We start from the raw sequence: 26,228 nt of genomic DNA on the forward strand, positions 1-26,228 counted from the left end.
CAGTGACCGAGAGCGAGGGAAATGCAGCCGCTTGATTGGCAGAGGGACTGGGTAGGCAGGCCCCGCTGCAAAATGCCGCCACGGGATTGGCCAGAGGAAGGCAAGGCTGAGGCCTGCCCGGTTTCTATACAGGAGACCTTATTTCTTGAGTGGTTTTTAACAAAAAAAAAATCCTAAAACCTCACGAGGGGAATATTGTTTGTTAATGTTTCAAACAAGTGAGGGGAAAGATGTTTAAAATGAATGCTTAAGGGGGGGAAATGTGTCTAAAATGAGCGTCTGAGGGAGGTAAAAGTGCTTAAAATGAGTGTTTGCTGCAAATGTCAGGCTCGGCCATGAGGTAGGGTTGCCCTATTTCGAAAAGTAAAAATCTGGGTGTAAAAGGGAAAAATAAATTCAAATTTTTGGCCAAAGTTGTCAAGCTTTTTTCTTAGTTTTGCCCAATGTTGTTCCCAGACATTACAGCGATTTCCGCCCGGAAACTGTTTCTGAAGGCCGAATTCCGGAATAATAATAATAATAATAATAATAATAATAATAATAATAATAATTTATTATTTATACCCCGTCCATCTGGCTGAGTTTCCCCGGCCACTCTGGGCGGCTTCCAATAATACACTAAAATACAATAACCTATTAAACATTAAAAGCTTCCCTAAAGAACCATATGACTCTTCCCTCACAAGTCCCCAAACAGAAGCAGCTCAAACATGGGGACAAGAGAACATGTGAGCATCACATTCCACTGACCCGCACACCAGCACAGTTATTCACTTGCTGTTCAAGGAGGATACGGCCCATGTGCAACAAGTGTGTGCCCTCTTTCGCACGTGCACACTTTTGCATCAGTGCTAGAGGCAGCTTGCCCCCGTGCTTTGCATAGTGTGTGAACAAGCCTCCAGTGGTTGACTGGAAGCCTGCGAACATGCGAGATTCCAGCTGATTTTATTGCAAGTTGTGTGGGTGCAACAGAGGCAGCATGGATATAAAGAGGAATCTCGGGAGAAACTCGGGAGGCCTCACCTGCGCTATAAATTTAATGCAGTATTATACCTCTTTAAATAGGGCTTCCCCAAAAAAAAATCCAGGAAACTGGTTTGTTAAGAGTGCTAGGAACTGGAGCTCTGTGAGGGATCTCCAAATACCGCACAGCACGCTTAACAAACTGCAGTTCCTAAGGTTATTTAGCAGAAGCCACCATCGTTTAAAGTGGTATAAGATTGCTTCGAATGGGCACACATTTTTTTAATTGTATCTTTAATATTTTGTTGGAAGCTGCCCAGAGTGGCTAAGGAAACCCAGTCAGAAGGGTGGGAAATAAATAAATAAATACCTATTACTATTACGACTATCTCATTTATTAAACTTATTAATCACTTTATGTTACAAAAGCAACTCAAAGCAATTTACAAAAATAAATGGCTCCAGAACAGCTTGATTTGGGGGGTGGGGCGCACATGGGGGCAGCAGTACTTCTGAATAACAGTTGCTTCTAAACTTAAAGCTATGTGCACATCCTCCAACCCTCGGAATGCCTCAGTAGCCCATGTGTAGTAAAAGGCTCTAGGGTGCATTTTTAAACACAGCTTTGTTTAAAGCAAAACTTTATAAATATCCCTCTGACGATAACAGTCTGTGTACAGCATAACATGTATCTCAGTAGGAAGCTACTTTTTTAGTGAATGCTGCCACCTGCTGGCCAAATTCAAGAATGTTACGGGCGTCTGGCTGGGCAGGGATATGCAACTGTTATTTGGAACAAAAAAATGCTAATCGTGACCATTCATTCAAGCACACGTCGCTTAAGAACATAATAAGAGCCTGCTCAAGTCAAAGGTCCATCTAGTCCAGCACCCTGTTCTCACTGTGGCCGACCAGATGCCTGTGATTCCCAGCAACTGATATAAAGAGGCACACTTCCTCTGACAGTGGAGGCAGAACACGGCCATCCTGGAATTTGTCTAATCCTCTTTTAAAGACACCCTAACTGGCCATATTACTCATGCCAATAGATTCCCTAGTTTTAGCTTTGTGCTATGTGAAGAAATCTCTCCGTTTGTCTCTCCTGAACCTGGTCATGGTAGGCAAACACAAGCCACCATTGAAAATTTCCTGCAATCTTCATGGCATAGGCATTTGTCCCAGACACTGTGGGAAATTTAAAATGGCCGCAAGGCGGTGTAAGACTCCGCAACAAGGCGGTGTAAGACTCCGCAACAAATGGTCCTGCTGTGGCGATGGCATCTCACCAGTCGACTGAGCGTACCAAGTCCTCTTCTCCAGGTCTGCCTCCAGGACATAACTGTTTGATAAACGCTCCAGTAGCCACCTTGCTGTATTTAAAACAAACACAGAAAACCTGTGGCCCTCCAGATATGGTTGGACTACAACTCTCTCATCAATATTTATCTGTAATTTGGATGTTTATTGAGAGCTTTGCAACAAAACGCTACTGGAGCAATAAAGCAAAATGCAAAGGACTGCCAACTCAATAAACTAACAGTAAAACCAGTTCTAGAGTACTATTATATGGTTATTATTCCATAAAATGGCTGGGTCGCTTTTAAGCACTGGCTATGCTGCCTGGCCTGACCAGAGCTGTAGTCTAACTCATCTGTCCGGCTAGCTAGATAATCCAATACACAGTGATGCTTAATTCACATTTAAGGTGCAGAGACCATTTGCTATGACCAAATGGGGCACAGCCCCACCAACCCCCTGCCCACCTTCTTACTTACAACCAATGGAGGGTGGCTCTGGCTGCCACTGACTCTGCTGGTCTCCCTGTTTCTGACCAAGCAGTCCCAATGGGCACCGGCTACTGCATCTTAGTGAGAAAAGGGAAATTCAGGTGGGTTTGAAGGGTTTTATGACTCCTTCCCCAAGCCACTTCCTTCAAGCACACGGCTCCAATCCTTTGGGGTTTCTCCCTGAATGAGACTATTTCTCAGTGTGCCCTTCTTCTCCCAGCCCCCAATGAATGCATACTCTGTCATCCCAGAACAATACATTTCAAAGACGTATTAGGACAAAAGCTTTTGCTTGACATGGACAGAAATTGATTGGGGTGGTGACAGTGGCATTATCTTGTATCCGTTTCCCAGAAGTGGAGAGAAAAGAATGAAGCAGCAGCCCGAGGCAGGGAAATGGCATTTACATTTAGATGAAGGTGTTTTCTGCAATGGATGAATTCTAGTCACTTGGCATCGTGTTCAGCAGAGCAAAGGGAGGACAAGGACTGGGGTGTGTGTGGCAGGGCAAATTACCCAGAAGAGGGAAGAGAACAGGAGACAGGATCAGACACAAGTCCACACAGGGTCCTGGCAAGTCCATTGTGAGACATTTTGGTACCCAGGGCTGAAAACCTGAATCACCCCCAGGTTAATTAAGCTGGCAACACCATCTCTTTATTATAACATTACAGTATATACCCTGCCCTCCTGCCATGACGGATCCTGGCATTCATGGGATTCTCAAGGTCAGAGCTGCTTTGGTAGGGGTTTGCTAGTTTCTTCCTCTATCCCAATCCATTTTCCTTTTGTGTCCTGTCTTTTTAGATTGTAAACCTGAGTGCAGGGAGTGTCTTTTTCATAATGATTTGTAAGCTCCTCTAAGATCTCTCTCTCTCTCTGCCAAAGAACAGGATTATAAATAAATAAATATTTACATTTCCTGGATCAGCAGCAAAAACCTAATTTAAAAGAAACCAATGAAGAACAAAAGCAATGGCATGAAGGGTTTTAGGGCTCTGGTGCTTAATTAAGGCTGCCATATTTCAAAAAGTAAAATTCCTGATACTGGCAATGAGCTTTTTCAAGGAAACCACCAAAATGGTTGCGCTTTTTTGGGGAAACCCACCCCCCACAAATCCTGATGCAGGCAAGCCTAACTTAACCAATTAATTTGTTAAATAATTTACTAAAAAGTGGACTCAACCAAGTACAGTAGATGGCATAAAATGGCAGACTGCAAGCACTGTCAAAACCAGGGGTAGGCAACCTAAGGCCCGTGGGCCGGATCCTGCCCAATCGCCTTCTCAATCCGGCCTGCAGATGGTCCGGGAATCAGCGTGTTTTTACATGAGTAGAATGTGTGCTTTTATTTAAAATGCATCTCAGGGTTGTGGGGCCTGCCTGGTGTTTTTACATGAGTAGAATGTGTGTTTTTATTTAAAATGCATCTCTGGGTTATTCTTGGGGCATAGGAATTTGTCCCCCCCCCCAATAGTCTGGCCCACCAGATGGTCTGAGGGACGGTGGACCGGCCCACAGCTGAAAAAGGTTGCTGACCCCTGGTCTAAACCAAAGTTTTCCCCTTTCTCTCTCCCTCTCTGTCTCACACAATCACACGCACAGCAGAGGGAATGCCTAATCTATCATGACGCCTGCTACAAGATTCACAGGCATCATCCAAAACCCAAAGAGAGCTTGGGACAGCCATTAACTCTCAGACTAACCTACCTTGAAGGGTGGCTGTGAACGAAAACACAGGATTAACTCCGTGCACACCCAACCATCTTGACACCTTACAAGGCAGGACAGGACGCAAATGTGTTACTTAAGAAAATATGTAACTGAATTGCCTGTCCCAACCATGGCATATGGCAATAGTCCACCTTACAGGGCCAAATGTCCAAAGGGACTGTGCTGCCTGAAATAGGACCCACCTCGTTTTGTTACCTTGTTGTAGGATGGTCTTTGCGCAGTTAAGAGGAAACAGATGAGAAGATGCTTAGGATGAAGCCAAGCCACTCTGGTTGTTGCTTCCGACGAGGTTCATGGTTAGTGAACCCACCCCAACCTCATGCCCCATTAAAACAGGCATGCCACACTTTTCAAACAAAATCAAAACTGCCATAGTGTAGCTTGGTTTTTATTTATGTCCACAAATATTTCAAAAAAATTACAAAATACTCAAATGGAGAGAACACAGAAGTCACGATTTCTGGGTTTTCTACTCTGTTTTACACTGTGTTATCCCATGGTAAACCTACTCATATATACACTAAGCCTCAAGATATATATATATAAATGTAGCTGTCAGAATGTATATTCTGCTTTTAAACGGTGCAGTGAAACTAGCTCAAACCAGGACGACACAGAACAAGAGACGGTTTGATTTTGAAAAAATAAAGTAAAATCACACACGCACGCACACACACACAAAAAGCAAAATAAAATAAAATGGATTTTTGAAGTTCAAAGCAAAAAATAAAATCTTGCTTTAAAAAAGTTTTTTCTGAAAAGGTAACTGTAAAAAGTTGGGAGATTCTAACAGACCATGGTGGTCTTGGGGGAGTCAGGGCAAATAACACTGTAGCTAATCATTTAGATCTGAGGACAAAGAACCTCTGGGCTCCCCCACCACTGTGGAATGATTCATACTGTTAACGTAAGCATAAAAAAGAAACCCAAAAGGTCAAGAGCTTATGAGGAAGCACAATGAATTGCATGTAAACTGCGGAGGGAAAGGCGTAATAAACTGGTACCATTTGTCTGTCTTTCCTAGACTGGCGAGTTGCAGATGTTTCGGACTACAACTCCCATCAGCCCACTGGGTGTGGCTGATGGGAGTTGTAGTCTAAAACACCAGGAGAGCACCAAGTCAGAGGAGGATGGTCTGCAACATCCATGCTAAGTGTGTCTCCTGAAGGTACTGGAATATCACCACCCTCACCAATATGGCTGGTTCTGTTTTCTGAGAGAGTTGAGGACAGTTAAAAACTAGATTATGCTTGCTGCAAGGAGGCGTCTTCAAAAAGACATAGGCAAGACAGAGGAGGACTGATAATAAGCAGCTGGGGATGTCCTGCCTGTTAAGACAGATCATTATGTGAAGTTTATTCCATTCCAGATGACAGTGTTAAAACATGAGATGCCAGCTAGGCTTTTAAGCAATGACTCTGTCTTGTTAGCTTGCATCTTGCTGGACATTTAGCACCATGAATTTCCTGATGCTCAGTTCAGTGCTTCAGCTCTCGATGGTTCAGAAACTGACCTGAGAAGAGGTGACCGTGACAATTCTGAGGACACCCCGTGTGGCTTGTGTGACCAAAATATGGTCTGCAGTTAGGAAAGGGCTAACCTCAGGACCACCTGGAGGGGCTGTAAGGCAGGTGGATGGCTGAATAACCACCAGCTATTTGCCACTGCACAGAGACAAGAGGCGTGGACTGCCAGTAAGGAAACGAATAGGAAAGGAGGATGGTTTGGGAAGAAGGAGCAGGAGTCAGGGAGCAGGGGGAAAGCTCCGCTCTCTGGACCAAGGTAGGAGGAACCCAAATTTCTGTTAGGCTGAATTAAAATTCCACCTGCCGTATGTGCTGTTTAAGAGACCACTGAACGATTAGCTACGGGGTTATCTGATCAGGCCCAATGGACTCCTACCACCACAAATAACAGTCTTCACAGTAAATGAAGCAGCCTTCCAAAAGGAACAAGAACCAGGAAATGTTATTATGAATGCAACCAACAGGAAAATGTGCTATCACACAGCCCTGCAGATTCCTGCACTAATCCAACTCATTTTTTTAAAAAAAGTGTAACTAAACTAGCAGTTCGAAGGGAATTAAAAAATAGGATTCATACAGTTGTCATGTGCTTGCGACATTGACAGCTTCTGACAGAAGATGGTCAACCCCATTCTAAGCCTTCAGAGTTTCCCTGCCTCGTGTATTGGAGAGTGTGACCATTTTTTTACAAAACAAGGATAACTTGTTTTAACAGCAGGCAAGAAAAAGGCTGCCCGAGGCACATTTATTGAGTCTTATTCTCACTCCACCGTATCCCAAAAGAGCATTCAAGATGAGAATATTTTTGGGGGGAAGAAATTTACTCTGCTGCCATGGACTAGGGGTGAGGTGAAGAATGAGACCGCCCTGGTCAATTGTGCCCTTGAGGTAAGACCAGGTGCAAATCCCCTTCTGTGCCCAGCAAAGCACACACACAAAAACAACACAAACCTGCTAATATTGGACCGATTAAAAACAAAGCCCAGGAGCGCAGAGGCTGCTTCCGGCTTTTAAGAGTGAAATTTAAGCTTTGCGTTCATGGGGGAAATTTCGAAAATGCACAGCTCTGAAGCAGCCCCTCTGCCTGTACCTTTTCTTTCAAAATGTGTAACTTGTCAGGGATGGGAAGTTTCGATTCGGCACTATTCAAATAAGTTTTATAATGTATATATAGATATTACTTGAAGGGAAATGGTTTGCATGTAAACTTCCATGCTATCTAAAGGACAGTCTGCCCCATATCAGCAGCTCTCATGACTGGTGTGGGGCTTTGATGCTGGCAGGGTGCCCAGGCACACAGTGGGTATGCATAGTGCACATCCTGAGATGGAGAATAAAGGAGAATTTCCTCCTTGAATTGAACGCCTTGTGGGGCTTGTGGCCAAAGAAACATCACCGCATTATTGTTGTCTTAACTGGCAGACTCTCTCTCTCTGTGTCTGCATTTATAGGACACAGTTTCAGTTTAATGCTATGTTTGTGGAGGAAAGGGGAGACATGGAGCAGCCTAACATTTCAAGAGCCCATTTCTTGAAAACTGCTACCTTTCCAACTTCTGCTTCAAAAAAACTCTTGCGCTGGTGGAAAACGTGACGGCTTTCGACAGAACCAGTGCAGGAATATGCGGTCTTGTTTACCGGCTGAGGAACTGAGTTATGTCAAAAACAAACCTGCGAGAATGAAAAGCGATTTAGGATGTTCATGGAACAAATGAATTAAATTAAAAAGAACAGCACACACGCACACACACAAAAAGAAAAAGAGTTGTGTGTTCTTGTTGTTTTTTAGAAAAAAAAACATATTATCCCTGCAACTCCCTTTAATGCTCATGTTGCTACCAAACCGTCAAGTCAAGCTCTCGACCATTTTGAAATTACTGACCCCTCCCCCCATGTCATCTTCCCTTTAATTAAAGGGATAATTATATATATTCCTCTTATATTAAAAAATCAACTCTGTATTCTTGTCAACATCAGGTAAGAAGTAACGGTTTTGTGATGTTACTGAAGAGAGAGAACAAGAGGAAGAGAGAGGAGGAGATGGAAGGAGAGAGAGAGAGAGAGAGAGAGAGAGAGAGAGAGAGAGAGAGAGAGAGAAGAAAGAAAGAAAGAAAGAAAGAAAGAAAGAAAGAAACCAGGAGTTTGTGGAGATTATTATAATTTTTTTAAACCCTAACCCAAAAAAATTATTTACAGACTTAAAAAGCCATGCTGCAAAGCTCTCTTTAAAATTATGAAGTTTTCCTACAATGTATTAAAATAAAAGTAGATTTTTTTCTTTTAAAATTCTTGTTATAGCACTTGGATTTTCAGAGGGTGTTATGCCACCTACTTGCCATTCTTGTTTTTTTGTTTTGTTTTGTTTTTAAAGTGTATATATATATATTTATATATTTATATATAAATTGAGTGTATTTCTTTGTATGCACAGTGGCTTGCATTAAGTTGTGAACCTGATTCTAGCACCTACTCAAAATGAAAAAAATGAAAAAACCAACCCAACCCACCCCCTCAAACAACCCCCCCAAGAATGCCCAAGGAATTTCCTCTCAATACTTCCATCCAGTTCTGAGGGGGTTGTTTCTCTCTCAATCGGCTTCTTAACAGGTTTTATCATGCAAGAAGACTCCTGAAACTGGTCTTGGAAACATCTTCTCTACAAATGAATTCTATAATATATGTGCTGATTTTAAAAGTCTCTATAGGTTGGGCTTCCTTGTTTGTTTTTTCTCCTTTTTTCATTTTAAATAGAGAAAGGTATCTTGAAAAGATAAAATTCTCTTGTTTTTCGCAGTGTGTGTGTGTGTGTGTGTGTGTGTGTGTGGATAAACACATTCCATTTCTTCCCAAGGACTGGGATCTTCTGCAGCCAGAATTACAAATAAATAATTTATTACAACTGCTTGTCACTTTCTTTCTTCAGTCGGCTAGAAGAGAAGAAGAAAAAGAAAAGAAAAATAATTCAGTTGCTTTTTTGAGTTGGGAACTTTTTCCTCCAGCCTCTGCAGTCTCTCCCCTCTTGCACAATGCAGAAGAGCTCTCTGCCAAGAACAGACAAATGTGGTAGTGAAGTAGACCTCTGAGTAACATAGATTTCTCTCTCTCTCTCTCTCTCTCCCTCTCTCTCTCTCTCTCTCACACACACACACACACACACACCCTGCCCCATAAGAAGAAAAGGGGGTGTGACAGGCCTTGGGGAAATCCCTCTTCCTACCAAAGACTGAGAAGGGAGCAGTTATGCATCCATCCACATGTTTTCCCAGGGACTCTGGGATTTTCAACTAGGACTTCATGTCTGAAGTGAACATCCAGCCCTGTGAGTTATGTGTCTTTGCTTTCATGTGCTCGAAAATAGCAGTATGTGACATGAGGCTCTGTGGCCAGCAGGCAGGAAGGGAGCCTCTGGACTGGCAGGGCCTGGAATAAAAAAAAAACCAGGAGCCTGGCCTTCTGCAGTTCCCCAAGCAATACCTTCATGCTCCACTTCAAGGACCCAAGCCTTCAAAACGCTGAAGAAACCAACCTCAGGAAGAAGGTTGCTGGTTTGACCTTCCAAATCTGACCAGTAATGGCCCTGACAACCTCTTTCTGTGGTTTCTCATCCTGGAGCTGACACCACTGAGCACCTGTTGAGGCCCCCACCCTTAGTAGAGCCCCCACCCAGGCAACCCTTGGAGCCTCCTTGTCCTGTGGCTGCTATCTGTTCAAATACCTTCTGCGAGCATGCAAGCAGTGACCAGAGTGGGGAGATGAAGCACCTCCCTCTGCCTGCCATGTACGTTCTAGGCAGCTGTACAAACAGAGAACAGCGCAGCAAGGAGAGGAGGAGATGGGCTCACCTATGGAGGGGGTCCTCCATTGGACATCTTGCCTGAGGACCCTCCAAAACCTGCAGTTGGTCATGGTATTTTATAACAATAGCAGGCATAAGAGCAGGAAGACCCTCTCCTCCCTCAGAAAAACAAACCCAACTCTGAGGGCATGTGACACACTTCCAAGTTTGACACCTCTGGTGTAACTAACCTGTAAAGTGATAGGAGCCTAAAGCAAGAGAGCAGTTGTGCAAGTGTGGCCAGTCTGGGTCTCCACTTTATGCTGCCACCAGAACATGCCTCTCCTGGTTCATTCATTCAGTCATCATTCATTCATTCAGAACATGCCTCTCCTGGTTGGTTGGTTGGTTGGTTGGTTGGTTGGTTCATTGGTTCATTCATTCACTCACTCACTCACTCACTCACTCACTCATGACACGCGGCCCTCTAGATGCTGCTTGACTCCAGCTCCCTTCAGCCCCAGCCAGCATCGCCATTAGTCAGGGATGATGGGCGTTGTAGTCCAGCAACGTCTAGGAGGGCTACACGTCCCCTGTGCCTATTTTATGGTATGCTGCTTTTCAGGTGTACCTCGCAAAGCGGTTCACCAAAGACAGTTGCACAATTAAGCATCAATTAAGAAGGAAATGTGATATAAGGGGACTACCACTGCGAGGTGGGTGGTGGCAGCTCGCCAGACCACTCCTTTCTCCTCCCCTCCTCCCTCAGGGCAAGGTGGTTGCCCACTTGGGCGGTATACAAATTCAGTAAATAATATTAATAACAAATAAATAGAGGAGGAATTGGCCAAGGGGCAGCATGCATGCTAAGGGGAGCTTGCCCCAGAGAACTTCTTCCTCCGCTGACAGCATGGGCCCAGCCTTACCTGTAATAGTCTTCTTGGCTGGGGAGGTGGCCCCCGTGCATGTGGGGGTGCCCATGCAGCCACTGCTGCTCCATGGCTAGTCTCTGAAGCTCTGCTGACTGAGCATGCATGGCCTGTAACTGGTGGGCTGCTGACATGGGAGGAGGGATGCCGCCAGGGAGGTCACGTGGGTAGGGGGTACCTGGGGAGAGAGAAAAAGAGAAAAGGTTGTCACACGCAAGTTTGGACTGGCCAAGGCATGCCTGGTAACTGCAAGCTGGGATAACAGTGACTGAGCAGATGGGTTGCACCCAATGCTAGTCCTACTCTATGCTGAAATCACTGGAGATGACTTGTGTGGGTCCACCCTGAGTAGCATTTACGTGGATGCGACTCAACTGTGGAATGCCGTCCACATAGGAAGGGGCCTGATCCCTGGTACGAAGAGTCTTTGAATGAGACTCCCCCAGTTCACAGCCTTAATTTCATAAGTCAGTCAGTCCAGAGACAGCTGCAATACCAGGATAAATGCATTAAATCACTGGTAGCCAATAAAAACCTAAACTAGGTGCATTTGTCTATTAAAGACAATTGGCAATAATATCCACACTGTGTACAGAAGCAGGATACCTCTGGACACCAGGTGCTGAACAGCATCCCTGCAAAGGGGGGGGGCGCAAATGCTCTGGTTGGAGGAATCTGATTGGCTGCCGTTCAAAACCAGATAGCCCTTAGGTCTTGTATTTTTCATCTGCATCAATCTTCCCCAACTTGCCACCCTCCAGATCTTGCTGTCAGACTCCAAGCCCCACTGGCCCCAAGCGGCATGGCCAATGGCTAGGGATGATGGGGGTCGTAGTCCAATAACCTCTGGAGGGCATAGGTTGGGCAACCCTGGCTTCCCAAGGGCTGCTATTGCACACTTACCAAAGACCGGGTGCCGGAGCATTTCGTGTTCGTGGGGCGGTTGCCCTAGCAACGGGTTTGGGATAGTGCCGGGAGGATAAGGGAAGCGCGCCAAATGGGGCCCGGCTGCCAAGGGGTCCACGAGGGGATGGACAGGTCCTGCCGAGCCTGCAAAAGGGAAAGGTTGGGGGCGGTAGGAAAGAGGGGGGGAAAAGCAACGACAACTTACCACCAGGCTCAGAAACCCTCATTTTGTTCAGGGGTCAAAAGCAACATTAATACTTGCGCAAATAGCTGAGCATAACCGGTAATTATCAGAAGCCTAGTCCCCCCTCCAACTGTGGAGCCTACTTCTCTGTCTGGAGTGTTCGCAGTGACATCGGGTGGCCAAACAGTCTTTGAGAGTTAAAACAAAAGGGGAGAAAAGGGGAGGGGGGAACAGGAATGAGCTTTCTTATTAAGAAGGAAAAAGGGAACTGCGTACAAGAACAACAGAAAATCAATTCACCATTCATTTACTATTCCTTTTTTAGACACGTCCCATAAATGCCCTGGAGGTGGCATCTGAGGCACCGCACACAAGACACAAAGCGTATCATAAAATTAATCATCAAAACATTTTAAAAATAAGCCCCAATAATGCCACAGAATGGCAGAGATCCTTTTTCCTCCTATGAGAGACAAAGCTCTCCTAAGAAGGGGAGTTTTTCCTAAAAAGAGGGCAGTGAAGCAGCCGGATGGGCTCCTCAAGTTAGATGCCTCTGCTGAGAAGGCTCTAGACCTCATTGCCGCCAGAAGACATTCAGATAATAGTGACACTGTCAACAATGTAAGGGAAACACGTGCAATATAAGCCTCTTAGAAGTGTTGCCTTTCCTGCGGAGCGTGGTTGATCTGCACATCTGTCTGCTAACCTCCCCACTCCCCCAGGAGTTTCATCTCACCCCAGAAAAAACCAAGTTCAAGGTCCCAGAACAGAAAGGGACACCATCATAGGGTTGCTATTTGAGGAAGGAGAAAACAAACAACCACAGGGGGCTATTTGCACATTTGCTGACAGATGCAGCACAAGCTGTTCATGTACTACCTAGCACAGAGCTTCACATCTGGAGAATCCTCTATTTTTAAACAACCAGCTCCTAGCTCTTGTGGCTGCTGGGAAAAGCTTGAAAGTGCAAGGGCAGAGCCGGGTGAAATCTGACGCATGATTTCAGAGTTGCAGAGTCCCAAGCCTGCTTTCTGTCTCAGAGAGAGACAAAGACAGACAGACAGAATCATGGTGGGGAGTGAGATACTAATGATTGCTCAATGGTGAGAAAAATGCTCTCTTTGCTAACTCAGGGAAATTATCATCCTAGTCATTACTACTTCACATGCTCAGAGGCTGGGCAGAACATCTGAAAACAGGTTCTGGGGCTAGGCCCCGGGCGAAGCAGTGATCAAGCTCAGCTCCTGTGAAAACTCTGAAGCCCCTTCAGAACTTTACTTATAAGAAGGAGAAACCTTAAAATAAAACCGTGGACAACAGCAAATCTTCTGCCCTGCTTGCAAGATGGAAGAGCTTCGTGTGGGGGAGGGGAGAGAGAAGGGGGCTAATTGGACAGGTGCTTCGTCAAGGTTCCCAGAAAACGGAGAAGAGAATCTGGTCAGGTCATTTTGACCCTGCTTCTCATCCAAGGGAGCATATGAACCCCTGAATGCTTTAATTAGGGTGTCTGCAACCTGAGCCGCTGCATGTCAGAGCAGCCTGTCTCAGCAGATTTCCTCTCGTCCTGCAGTTGCATATATACATATTCTCATACAAGACCTTCCTGGTGAGCCTTGGGTTTTGTTAAGATTCCTGATCCCAGTCACCTAATTCTAAGGGATTCCTGTCCTAGGTCACTGCCTCCAGGGCCCCTCTATCATATGTCAAGGGAGGTCATGTTCCAACCCAGCATGAATCAATCCAATTAACGACACTCAGAAGATCCGCTGCAAACGGCATGCGTGATGTGCTACACGCAAGGCTTACAATATAAACCCACCAGGCAAGAGAAACACAGGAACACTCGGATCCTGAATTACAGCCTGAGGTTTGTATCACACCTTGGCCTATAAGCTAGCAGAGTCCACAGAACTAGTGGGACCCCTCAGAGAGGGGCTATCTGCAAAGACAGCTTCAGTGACACAATCTGAACCTATTTCTAAAGAGCGAACAGTTTTAATCCCTGCAGAATTTCAAATCGGGGGGAGAGAAAGATAAGGGGAAAGTGTCATGTTGAGTCAGACTTGCAGCAGCTCTTCAACTGTATGGAAAAACTTTGCACACAGGAGAGTGTGAGGTCTGTGCCTCCTTGACTTCCTTGCTCAAGACACCTGGAGGCGTTTGGTTAAAACGGCTCTCCAATGAGCACTACAAAACACCCCAAAATCTGGACTGAACGTGTAGGTCACTGGAAGGTGGAGGCTGATGAACCTGTCTTGGGAAGGACTCTGGACTCTGGCTCTGTTCTGAACACAATCACCCTCCGTCTCAACAACAGCATGGAGATGCTTGGTCCAATTAGCTCAAGCACAACTCAGGAAATGCAAGAGTGTCTTATACAGAGTCAGCTCATTAAATTCAGTACTGTCTACACTGACTGGCAGTGGCTCTACGGGGCTTCAGGCAGGGAGTTTTTCTCAGCTGTTTCTGGAGATCCTCATCATCTGCTTATTTGATTGGGGAAGCACCAGAGCACTCAGTGACAGAGCATCTGCCCTGCATGCAGAAGGTTCCAAATTCAACCCTTGGCATGTCCAAGTAGGGAAAACCATGGAGAACCAGGGCTGCTGGTTGGAGCAGACAATACAGAGCTAGATGGACACAGGGCCTGACTTGGTATAAGGCAGCTTCCTATGTTCCTACATCATGATGATGCTGGGGACTGAACTTGGAAACTTCTGCTTGCAAAGCATGTACTCTAGGGGCTCTGGGCCCTCCATTAAGACAGGGATAGCCAACATGGTGCCCTCCAGATGTTTGCTGGACTCCCAACTCCCATCATCCCAGCTAGCATGGAAAATGATCAGAGGTGATGCGAGTTGTAATCCAGCAACATGTGAAAGGCACCACATGGGCTATCCCTGCTTTCAGACATAGGAACGGAAGACACTGTTCAACCAGCTTAGTAGTCCAGCCAGCGTAGTACTACCTACACTGATTGGCAGCAGTTCTCCAGGGTTTCAGATAGGGAGCCTTTCCCAGCCTTACCTGGAGAAGTGGGGGATTGAACCTGGGACTTTTCATACGAACAGCAGTTGCTCTACCGCTAAGCTATGGCTATTGCCCTTCCAGCATAGAGGGGCAAATGCAGCTTGCAAAACACTGAGCAAGGCACAAGGCCTGCCTTTTTGTATACTAAGCTATCCCCGCATGTCCTTGGATCTGTCATGTATGATCTAGCTGAGATCCCTGCACTGCAGGGGGTTGGACTAGCGGGCCCCCAGAGTCCCTTCCAACTCTACAACTCTATGATTCTACTATTTCTTTTGAAATCAACTTTATCACTGAGTTTCCCTGAAACACAGAGCGAGCTTTCTTCTTGAGAAAGCTCTCTTGTAATAACACCTTGCCTTAACCCAGAAAGCAGGGGCAGATTCTCTCCATCTCTTTTTAAATGCAAGATTCACTTTGTTCTGTCTGCCTGCACAAAAAGTACATCTGCAGTCTGATACATTTATGGAGATCAGTACATTCTGTACTGCGGGTGGGGAGGCTTTTGTTACTGACCTTGGCTGCGAGGATGCACACACGCTCCCTCCCCTCCCAGTGTCTCATTTAACTCCACTGTTATCATCCTGAGGGGGAAAAACAATTCCAAACCACCCACCTCAGTATGCAAAAGAAAAGAAAAGAAAAGAAAATTGGGGGGGGGGGGACGACGACACCAATGAAACCAGCAAGCTCTACACCAATGGCTCCCCAGGGTTTTAGGCTGGGGTCTTTCCTGCCTGGAGATGCCCTGGGGAGTGAACCTGGGACCTTCTGCATGCAAAGCAGCTACTCTGTCCTGAGCCTGGCCACTGGTCCATCTGACTCAGCACTGTCTGCACCAGGGATCTTCTACCTTTTCAGATCCCCACTTTTAACCCAAACATGCATTTGAGGACCCATTTCTTAACCCTTTACCATACATCTGCATGGTAACAGAGCTCATGTTGGATCAGGCCGTGACCCGCGAGTGGGTCCTGACCCACCAGCTGAAGATCAGTGGTCTACACTGACTGGCAGCAGACCTCCAGGCTTTTTGGCAGGGATCTTGCCTACCTGGAGATGCCAGCGAGGGACTGAGCCTGGGAACTTCTGAATGCAAGGCAAATGTTCTGCCACCGAGCTACAGCCTTCCCCCTAAGACGTAGGAAGCTGCTGTGCCCGGAGTCAGGACACTGGTCTCTCTAGCTCAGCACTGTCCAGGACTGGCAGCGGCTAGCCAGGGTTTCATACGAGAGTTTTTCTTCCTTGGAGATCCTAAGGGAAGACACTGAGGATTCAAAGCAAGTGCTCCACTACAGAGCTACAGCCCTTCCTCAATTTTTTTTTGGGGGGGGGCATGGAAGGTGTTGGTGCTGGGAGTAGTATTGGGAGATATATCAATATATTACCCAGGACTGGTATTGGGCGGCGCGGGGGGGGGGGGGGGAGAGATACCACTGGTGAAACCACCATCACACTCTGCCCCGGCAGAGGGAGAAATAAACTGCATCAGCGAGTTGCCGATAAAGCTTCTTCTTCCCTCCTTCTTCCTCCCTCCGCTTCTTTAAACTGCTTGACTGAGGAGCGCGCTGCTGCCCTCTCTTCAGCAAAGTACTTTTACGGAGACAGAGGTGGGATGGGAGCTCCGTTAGGTGCTTCACCCCCCCCCCCAGCTAAGAGAGCCCTAACCCCGCTCCTGCTTGCACTTGGGTAGGAGTGGGATTGGGGCTGCAGCCTTGCTTGGCTGCCTTCGTCTGGGAGGGGGTGCTGCGCCTTTCCTCCCAGAAAGAGAGAGGCCACCCTCAGGGTGGTGTAGGGGCTCTTTGATGCTGCTAGCAAGCAGCACACCCACACAGGTGAAGGCTAAGGCAGTCAAATGCACGGAGCCTGACAGGCTTAGTGTGCTTGGCTACTGCCGCCTGGTCTGTCTTCGGGGAGTGGGGGGCGAATGAGCAAGGTAGCTTGCCTGCCCCCATGCCAGCGGAGGTGGAGGCGGCCTGGCCAAGAAGTCCCAAGATCCTTGCTGCTCGAGCACGAGTGGCAGGGACACCGGGGCTGGCTCTGCGGGGGGCAGGCAGCCTCCAGCCCCCAGCTGAGCCTGGTCAAGGAGCCTTGAGTCCCCTGCTGGTTTCGCATGGGGGACTCTGGGCTGCCTCTGCTGGGGGCAGGAGACTTTCGGGCCCCCAGCTGAGCAGCAGGCTGGGGCCAGCTGTATTTGCCACAGCCCACAAGGTGCTGATGTGAAAGCGCCTCAGCTCCCATAGTGAGAGCTCTGGCAGTTTCACCCGGCACTTGGCTGGCTGGGGCCAATGCAGCTTTTTTACAACATTGCGGTTTATTGCAATGTTTGGCTGGCAATACACTGCAATGTTGAAAATCCAACATCGTGCAACCCTAGTTGGGAGGAAGCAGGTTGAAAGTGCCCTTTAAGCAAGTACAGGGATCTAGCAATGGAAAGGCAAGCAGTGAAGCCAGCTCCTTGCCTGTGCTTATGTGTGCGCGCATGCACACATGTACACACACACACAAACACAACTCCGTGTGCATGCTCTGGAGCCTCCCCATCTCTCTCTAAACAGTTTATATTGGCTACAATTTTCTCTAGGTGAGACAAACCATGGGAAATATATTAAACATGTGTCCAAAGCAGGGAGGATCACCTTCTAAAAAGAGCAAATATTGCTCGTGGTCAGCACTCTACGAAAATACATGCAACTCTCCCCTCCCTAGTGTTCTGCCCCCACCCAGAGTGTCCAGGAAACAGAACCCCAGATACTGTAAACAGCCTCAGTTCTTTAATGGGAGAGGAGGGAGGGGAGTGCTGTTTTCAGTTCTACCCCAATGGGGAAAGCAAACTGCTACACTTGGAGGTTATGTTACGGGGGGGGGGGTGTCACCCTCCTCCTGCTGCGATGCTGGGAGTCTTGGGCAACGTGGATCCTGCTGGAGGGATGCATCATGGGCTCTGTGTTCAGGATCCTTGAAATATTAAAGTCTTGTCTCCCTTCCTGTCAACACTGGCGGGACTGTGGGTTTTCTCCAACTAAGTCCTCCTCAAGAGCAGAGCCACTGAAACTGATGGACGTGACCAAGTTAGGCCTACTTACGTTAGCCGTGTCCATCAGTTTCAGTGGCTGATGAGAACTTAGTTGGGATACGACCCACTCATTTGTTTCAAGCTGTTCTGAATATTTTTTTAAATTGCTGCAACCAACCCTGGGAACTTATGGGTAAGGGTGGGGGGCAAGAAACTGAAAGGATGCTGCTGGACTTTCTGCTAGAACAACACACTTTTCAAGAACGATCAATCCATCACAGAGCTTCCTACCCAGTCTGGAGCCTGTTCTTACAATGAACATGCACCAGTTTTAACCACTACCCACTGCAGCACTAAAGACTGGTGTGTATCACCAGGTGTCACACAGAAGAGGCACCTTCCTTGAAATGGGTCAGGGTGCCAACACAGGTGCAAAAAGTAATCTAAACTGGAGGGCAAAAATACCCTACTTTGCATGATTCTTTGTCCTCCCTGAATGCCAGCCCTCTTCCAAAACATTCTACTAGAATGGAGAGCCTACTGAGCTCAAGGACGGATTATAGCAGTAAAAGGAGTGGAGAGTGACAGAGGACAGTGAACTCGGGAGACCTCACTGCAGTCAGAGGGGGGTAGGGATTACATAGACCCCAGCTTAAGACACATGTTAAGGACAAGTGGGCTTGTATTTGAGATCCTGAATGCCTCCCTGCTCTGCTGCAAGGCTCCCTTGCATAACTTCTCCTAAGCTGGAAGCTCAGCAACGCGGCTCCTGTTAAGTGACCCCTGACAGGAGGAGGAGCTGCGCTGAGTCCATGACAGGAGAGGAGACCTAATTTTTAGTGCAGGGGACCCTGCTGGCCTCGCTAATGCCCCGAGTGGTTGTATCAAAGGCATTTCACATCAGAAATGTGCTTCGCAGTTTCTCTTAGGTTTGCCCTTAAAACGTTCCACCGTGTACATTTTTTCTCGTTTGGGTGATGAGGATCAAGGCTAAGTAAATAAAGGGACTTCCCTCCACAGGCTTGTGGTGGTTCAAATTCAATATGGTCCTCTCTGCATCACACTAGCGCTGAGTGCATCACTTCAAAATGTTCCCGTAAAAATGCTAGCGTGTTTTTTTTTACTCTGCGTAAAAAACAACAAAAGACTTCCTGCAACTTGAAAACTAACACATGAGTGACAGAAATTCCAGTTTAGCTCTCCTAGGTACACTACTTTTTTTTTCATTTGCTGGGAAACGCCCCCCCCCAAAGAAACAGGCAGCCCCTCCCCACCCAGCTCAAAAAGAAATGGACGGCATCAGGGGCTGCACACACAGCATGGAGCAAACCGCTGCTACAGACTCACCTTGATGCAGCGGGTCCTGTTGATGGAGGTGTAGATGCGAGTGTATATGCGAATGTTGGTGATGATGCGGGGTGACGTTGAACATCTGCAGCCGGGCCAAGGGGTCGTTGGTGAGCGATGCCATCCGCTCCGCGTGTATCCTCTCGGCGGCCAGTCTGTCCGGGTAGCTCATTTCAGGCCGCAGCTGGGGGCCTGCCAGAGCAAGTCTCTCCCGCTCCAGGGGGTTCAAGCCCGGGTGGAAGGATGCAAACGGGTGCGGGCCCGCCGTGGGGGGGATAGTGAGGGCGCCGTGGCGGGCAAAGTGCTCCATGGGGTTGGTGGCGGGGTGAAGCGCATCGAGTTCCGGCGGCTTCACCTCGAAGCCCGGCTTCATCCGCTCCCGCAGCTCCCTCTCCCGAAGCTCCCTCTCCCGGAGCTCTCTCTCCCGAAGCTCCCTCTCCCGGATGGTGGGGTCCACGTTGTAGAGGCCGGGCATGTGGTAGGCCAGCAGAGGGTCGGTGGGGTTGAGGGGCACGAAGAAGGGGTGGTTGCGGTTGGTGGGGGACATGACGTGAGGCCGCGCGTACTCGCTGAGGGTCCGTAGCGCCGGCGTGTCGGGTCCAATGTACGGGGGGACGGCGGCGATGGTGGTGGGAGGAGGTTCGAACGACGGCCTCATGTGAGTTGGGCCACTCAGCTGGGATTCTCCAAGACGTCCTTCGTGCGATGAGCTGGATGATTTCTGCTGTACCAAAGAGGGGAGAAGAGTTTAGTAGGGGAACTGAAAACAGGCACACAGAAAAGAAGTTTTGATCATTTGCAAGTGTTGGGGAGGCTGCAACCCTCCAGGTGTAATTGGATGACAAATCCTGACATTCTTGACTGTGAGTTGTCATTCTGCACTGTCTGAATAGTCCTCAGCTTGCCCCCCACCCTAACCCCTGAAACAAAATTTCTCCAGCTGCTGCAGTTCCAGGAATTTTATAGCCAAAGCTCCTCTTTGACTGTGGAATTAAGAGTACAAGAAGAGTGGCTGCTGGATCGGGTGAAAGGACAATCTAGCACAGCATCCTCTTCTGGCAACTGGCCACCCCAATGACCTAATGGGAAGCCCCCAAAGCAGAACTTTAGTGCAGCAGCAGCACCAACTGGGATTCCCAGTATATGGAATTCAGAGGTGTATACTTCCTCTGACAATGAAGGAGGGGTGAGGACCCAAGCTTCCATTGAAGGATCAAAGGTAGTCCCCAACCAAGTCCACACAATGCTAATTCAGGGCACCTGCCCTCTGCTAGCCTTTTGTTGCATGCCAAATAACCGTCTGAATCATGCAATCTGAAGTGGAGGTGAAGGGGCAAAGAGGAAATCCTTAATTCAGAGCAAGGGAGCAGGAAGGACCTGCCCCCTCTCAAGGCCACAGGGGAGCAGCGAAAACCCTCACATGCCAGGCCCGTGGAAATGCAACTGGACATCATGCAACCGCAGCCTCCGTTGGGCTCCAGACCCGCCTGGATCACCCCCTCACGGCTTGACAGACAGACAAACCTACCGCCGCTCTTTCAGCTTCTCTCTCACGCTCACGCTCTCTCTCCCTCTCCTTTTCCTTCTCTTTCTCCCGCTCCCTCTCTTCTCTTGCCTTCTGCTCCGCCTCCCTCTTGGCCTTCTCAATGGCCTCCTCGCGCTTCTTGGCCAGCTTGGAACCTGCCAGCGGCGTGAAGTACAGGTCTGTCCTCGCGCAGGAGTTGTAGCCGCGGTCCAGGTGCTTGTAAAACCTGGCAGCAAAGAAACCGGGTGGGGTGGGGTGCAGGGAACAGGGGACACAAAGCAACCATTAGCATTTTGAGAAGCAGGAGGCGGAATGAGATCCACCCCCCACCCCAACAGCCAGGAAGAAGTTTCCGTGTGCAACATATGGGGGGGGGGACTCTGGTAAAACTGGTAAATCAACAGATGTTGGGAAAATAAAAGATTACAAAACCATGCAGGAGAGGAATACTACCCAACCCAGAGAATCAAAGGTAAGTTTTTATATACATGTATACTGTACACACACACAAAAATGATTAATCCAAGAGGTCAAATCAATATCGCAATATGCTTTGTGCTGTGCAATCTTTCAAGAGACCATTCTTTTTAATGCTCTTGAGTGTTTTCCTTATGTAGAAGTAAAACAGGATCTAAAGAGGTGTTCTACAGCCTCAAAATGCTGTACATCCCTGGCTCGTATCTCACAAATTTTCCGTGCACCTTTTTATAGTTTCCATGTTGTAGCAACCTGGGGAGCTTTTAGAAGACCCTTATTGCTAGGATGGGGAGGAGAGAAGAGACTCTGTGTGATGACGCTGCCATTTTAGCAATTTTCCTGTGATCCTGGCCCTCAGAGAGCCCCTTTAAGGCAGAAGAAGCCAACGTGGTGCCCTGCAGCTCCAATTCCTATCAGCCCAAGCAAGAATGGACAACCCTTAGGAATGCTGGAAGCTGCGAGGCCAATGGCACCTGCAGGGCAGCATTATTGGGTGCACCAGTTTTAAGGGGATCCCAAGCTCTCCTAAGAAGGCCGCCTGATCCACAACTGCGGAGGTTCAAATCACCAAACCATCATTCAATGTGGTGGTAGTGAGGGTGTTATGAATGGGCAGAGGTGGAAAAAAGTCCCACAAACTTTTATACAGGTGGCAGTTTCCCCAAAGCTGCCCACGCCCTCCCTTACCTAGCTGACTCGCTGGCGTGGCTTGGCGTGTCCACCACTGTCGGCGCTGGTGATGGGCTCCGGGGCGGGGGAGGTGGGCTTTCCGGCTCCTCCGCCTCATCCGGAGCCTCTTCCTTGATCTGGATGGGTGGCATCGTGCAGGGCGTCACCACGGGGACGTTCCCAGCGCAGGCTGCCGACGTGGAGCCCGTTGCCTGAGGAGGGGCGCTGGGCACGGAAGGCGGCGTGGAGGTCGACGGGCAGGAGGGAGGCGTGATGGGTGGCGGCCCCCCGGGGACAAACGGGTGCTGGGGGAAAGGGGGCTGGGGAGGTACCTGGTGGAGGCTGGAGGAGGAGTGGCTGGCGGAGGGAGGGAGGCCCTGGCTCTGCGTCAGGACAGGGGGCTGCGCCGGGGAAGGCTGCTGCGGCTGGCTCTGGGGCATCAGCTGCAAGGGAGGAGGGTGGGCCGAGGGCGGGTGGTGCGTGGAGAGGGAGCTGAGCGGCTTCAAGGCTGGCGGTGGCGGGAGGTTGGAGTTCATGGAGAATGGCGAGGGCCCCGCGAGATGCTTGTGGGACGGCGGCATGGGGAGCTGAGGGATTGGGGTGGTGGGAGGCGGCTTGATGTGGGGCATGGTCAAAGGGGCCGGGAGGAGGGGCTGCTCTCGTGGCGGCGGGGGCTGCTGCTGCAGCGGAGACGGCGCCTGCAAGGGGGGCTGCACCGACGGGACTTGGAGTGCTGCGTGGGGGTGGGGCACAGCCTGGGGCTGCAGGGAGACCTGAGACTGAGACGAGGACGAAGGCAGCGGGGGAGGCTGCGGCGCGAGGGGGAACGGTTGGGCAGGGACCGGGTGAGGCAGGAGCGGCTGCGCCTGGAGGTTGTGAGGGAGGGGCTGGATCTGGCTGTGGAGCGGAGGCTGGGGGTGGGGCTGGGGGACGGCGGGAGGCTGGGGCTGGCTGGAGGGCACAGTCAGGGGCTGCAGCGGCGGGTGAGGAGACGGCAGCCTCTGGGGGTGCAGCGAAGGGGCCTGCTGGATGTGAGAGTGGGGGGGCACTGGGGCCTGAGGCTGGCTGCTACCTGACTGGGAGACGGATGGGGAGATGTGGGGAGGCACCGAAGAGGGGAGGCCAGAGGTGGCTGGCAGTGGCAGCTGCGCTGAGACAGGGATGGAGGCGGGTGTGGGCTGGGCCAGGCCATTGGACGCCTGCAAGACTTGTTGCTGGGCGGACGAATCCGAGTCGCTCTCATTGTCCTGGGGGCTGGGGATGCTGGGCGAGGTGCTCCGGTTGTCCTGGTCGATGTCCTTTGGGTCGCTGCTGCCCTCGTCATTCACGCTGCGGCTGTCAGAGCTCTCCCCCTCACCTTCAGACGGGGAGTTGGGCCGGCTGATCTCCTGTGGACAAAAAGCATGGAGGAAACGTTAAAAAAGGTGTTTAAAAGGGTGTGGCTTATGGACACTGAGTGGCTTCCCAAATGCCGTTTGTGTGGGAAGGGCTGTAGCAGAGTCACAGAACCAGAGTGTAGACAACACTCAGCTATGTGGGCCAGTCGTCTGCCTTAGTATAATGGTATTTCCTATGTAACAGCCAGGTTTGGGAGTAGACAACAGGGGGCATTCAGGCCAAGCGCAAGGCACTTGTTCCTGCTGTAGAAATTCTAAATCTTACTTGGTATATGGTGTGATCTCACTGGGTAGTTTTCCTGTGCGGCAAGCCCCACTGAAAAGGAAGGAGCTGCACAGCAGCATGTGCTCCCCAGGGTGGCCCCCACACAAGAACTTCTGAGTGCCCTGTGGATCATATTTGCCTGTTTCCCACTCTGCCACCCTTAATCACAGCAATCATTGAACTGGAGGGGACCATGAGGGACATCTAATCCAACCCCTGGCCATGCAGGAAACCTTTGCCCAAAATGGTGCTCAAAAGAATGGCCCAATGTTGAGACCCTTGGGCCCCAATATTATTTTTTTATCCTTTCAAGTAAATAAGGGCCCTGCTGGAGCAAAAGGCCAATCTAGTCCACCAGCTGCCAACAAGGATGCCACTGGGAAGCCCACAAGTGGGACATTAAGACAACAGTCCTTTTCCTGCCACTGCTCCCTAGCAGAGAGGGATTGCTGGCTGGACACAATGATGGTTTAAAATCTACCTTACCAAAGGCATTGCCCCAAAGGTCTATGTCAGGCTTCCTTGACCTTGGCCCTACAGATGTTTTTTGGCCTACAACTCCCATGATCCCTAGCTAGCAGGACCAGTGGTCAGGGATGACGGGAATTGTAGTCTCAAAACATCTGGAGGGCCAAGGCTGAGGAAGCCAGGTCTATGTCATCCAGAGCCGGCTAGGCCCACAAAAAGAGAGGCACATGCATGTCAGGGTCTCTCAAACACATCTTTTGCCATGTGATGGCTGGGGGCTGATGGGAGTTGCAGCCCAAAACATCTGGAGGAAGGCAGATTGGCACAGGCTGCTCTAACTGAGACCTACCTGTGTTTTGGTTTTCTTGGCGTTGATTCGGTCGGGCTCCTCGGTGTCAGATGCTGCCTTTTCTCTCTGTCTCTTGGAACTCTTGAGAGGAGATGATGCCTCCTCTTTTATCTTCTGCTGCTGACGGGAAAGGAGTGGCGTTATTAGGGGAAAGCGACAGGAGAACAAATGGGAGTTCTTGTAGCCTCCCTGCAAAGAGCTTCATACGGATGACAACGGAACAGGTTATATTTCTTGCACAGCAGGATGGGGGAAATAAACGGTGTAGGAGTCAACCGCCCATGCTGTTGCTTTTCAAAGCAGATCTGTGTGAATTCCGAGGCTCTTGGGAAGCCTGTTTGGGGATTCCACAAGGAGACCAAATGCAGCCTCAGGGGACTGCCCTAGGGTGTGCCCATGAGGACCATGTGATTTGAGGAAGGGTCTTAAACACACAAGGGTGGTGCTGTGGGTTAAACCACAGAGCCTAGGGCTTGCCGATCAGAAGGTCGGCAGTTTGAATCCCCGCGACGGGGTGAGCTCCCGTTGCTCGGTCCCTGCTCCTGCCAACCTAGCAGTTCAAAAGCACATCAAAGTGCAAGTAGATAAACAGGTACCGCTCCGGCGGGAAGGTAAACGGCGCTTCCGTGCGCTGCTCTGGTTCGCCAGAAGCGGCTTAGACGTGCTGGCCACATGACCCAGAAGCTGTACGCTGGCTCCCTCAGCCAATAAAGCGAGATGAGCGCCGCAACCCCAGAGTCGGTCACGACTGGACCTAATGGTCAGGGGTCCCTTTACCTTTACCTTAAACACACACATGTGTGACCAGCCACATTTAGGAATTCTGTATCGAAACAGCAGGGGTTCCTCAGCAGAATGGGGGAAAGCTTTCCTTAAAATGTTTTTTTAAAAAACAAACCACTGTAGGGGATGTTAGCAAGTGTGGGGGGACCTTTAGCCTTCCAGTTACTGCTGAGCTGCAGTTCCCATTGTCCCTCTGGCCATTGACCATGCTTGCTTGGGCTGACAGGAGTTGAAGTTCATCAACATCTGGAGAAGCCCCTGGTTCTCCACACCTGGGATACAGCATTAGACGCTGCGGGGAAAGTTCTAGCTTGGATGTTGATGCCACCCACCTGCCAAGTCTTGGCCTGAACTCTTCTCCGACGAGTTACCAGGAAATGGACCAGAGAGCATCCACGGGAAGAGCCCAAACTCACCTTGGTGGACTTCTTCACCGAATCCGCCTTGCTGTCATTGCTTGAAGTGCTGGCAGCGCTGGGGGAGTTGCGGCCGCTGGACCGGATGTCTTCATTGATGGGGGAGGCTCTACCATCAGGGCTGGTTGGCTGCTTTTTGCGACCGCTGCGTAGTGTCGACATCTGCTGGTTTAAAGAGAAGGACAGGAAGCATGACAAAGGCTGCCTCTGGGTATCCCTACAGAACTTTAGCCTCTCACCCATTGCATTTCCTCATGGATGCCATCTTTGGTCAATCACCCTTCCTTTTAGTGGTACTGGATGGTTTTCACACCAAGGAACTCTCAGAGATGGGTACAAGCTAAGTTAGTGGGCAAGTTAGTCACCAACAGCTTAAGTGCCATGGATTTCTCTGGGGCCAAAGTATGACCAGCTGGGTCTGGATCCAATTCTCAGAACACAAAGTCAACTCCTTTGTGCTCCCCCAGACCCCATCCCAGCTGTGGGCCCTGCAGATGCTTTGGATTACGATTCTCATCACCCCAGCTAGCTGGGGATGGGACTCATCTAGAGGGCCTCTGTTGGCAAAGGCTCCCTTATTATCCTAAGCATCACCAGCAGGAAAACAGGACACTGCTCTACAGCCACCGTCAATTCTTCTCTTTCGATTTCAGCTTTCGAGGGCTGAAAGCACAAGGCCACTG

General features: G+C 49.3%; 1 protein-coding gene across 13 annotated transcripts in view; it reads right to left on the reverse strand.

Annotated features, from left to right (window-relative positions):
• Positions 1-8,884: 8,884 nt before the first annotated feature.
• RERE (arginine-glutamic acid dipeptide repeats) overlaps positions 8,885-26,228 on the reverse strand; it is a 345,593-nt gene continuing 328,249 nt past the window's right edge. For 4 of the 13 annotated variants that reach the window (XM_053400835.1, XM_053400842.1, XM_053400834.1 and 1 more), the window contains 9 exons: positions 25,546-25,710; positions 24,347-24,466; positions 21,886-23,255; positions 20,725-20,947; positions 19,197-19,920; positions 11,947-11,991; positions 11,617-11,763; positions 10,711-10,891; positions 8,885-8,936 (listed from right to left, as the gene is read on the reverse strand). In XM_053400835.1, coding sequence (XP_053256810.1) covers positions 8,903-8,936; positions 10,711-10,891; positions 11,617-11,763; positions 11,947-11,991; positions 19,197-19,920; positions 20,725-20,947; positions 21,886-23,255; positions 24,347-24,466; positions 25,546-25,710 — 3,009 coding nt within the window. In that variant the 3' untranslated portion in view covers positions 8,885-8,902. The remainder of the gene's footprint in view (positions 8,937-10,710; positions 10,892-11,616; positions 11,764-11,946; positions 11,992-19,196; positions 19,921-20,724; positions 20,948-21,885; positions 23,256-24,346; positions 24,467-25,545; positions 25,711-26,228) is intronic. The other 9 variants (XM_053400843.1, XM_053400836.1, XM_053400844.1 and 6 more) reach the window with 8 other exon arrangements.

This window comes from Podarcis raffonei, chromosome 8, assembly GCF_027172205.1.
Source record: "Podarcis raffonei isolate rPodRaf1 chromosome 8, rPodRaf1.pri, whole genome shotgun sequence".
NCBI lineage: Eukaryota > Metazoa > Chordata > Lepidosauria > Squamata > Lacertidae > Podarcis > Podarcis raffonei.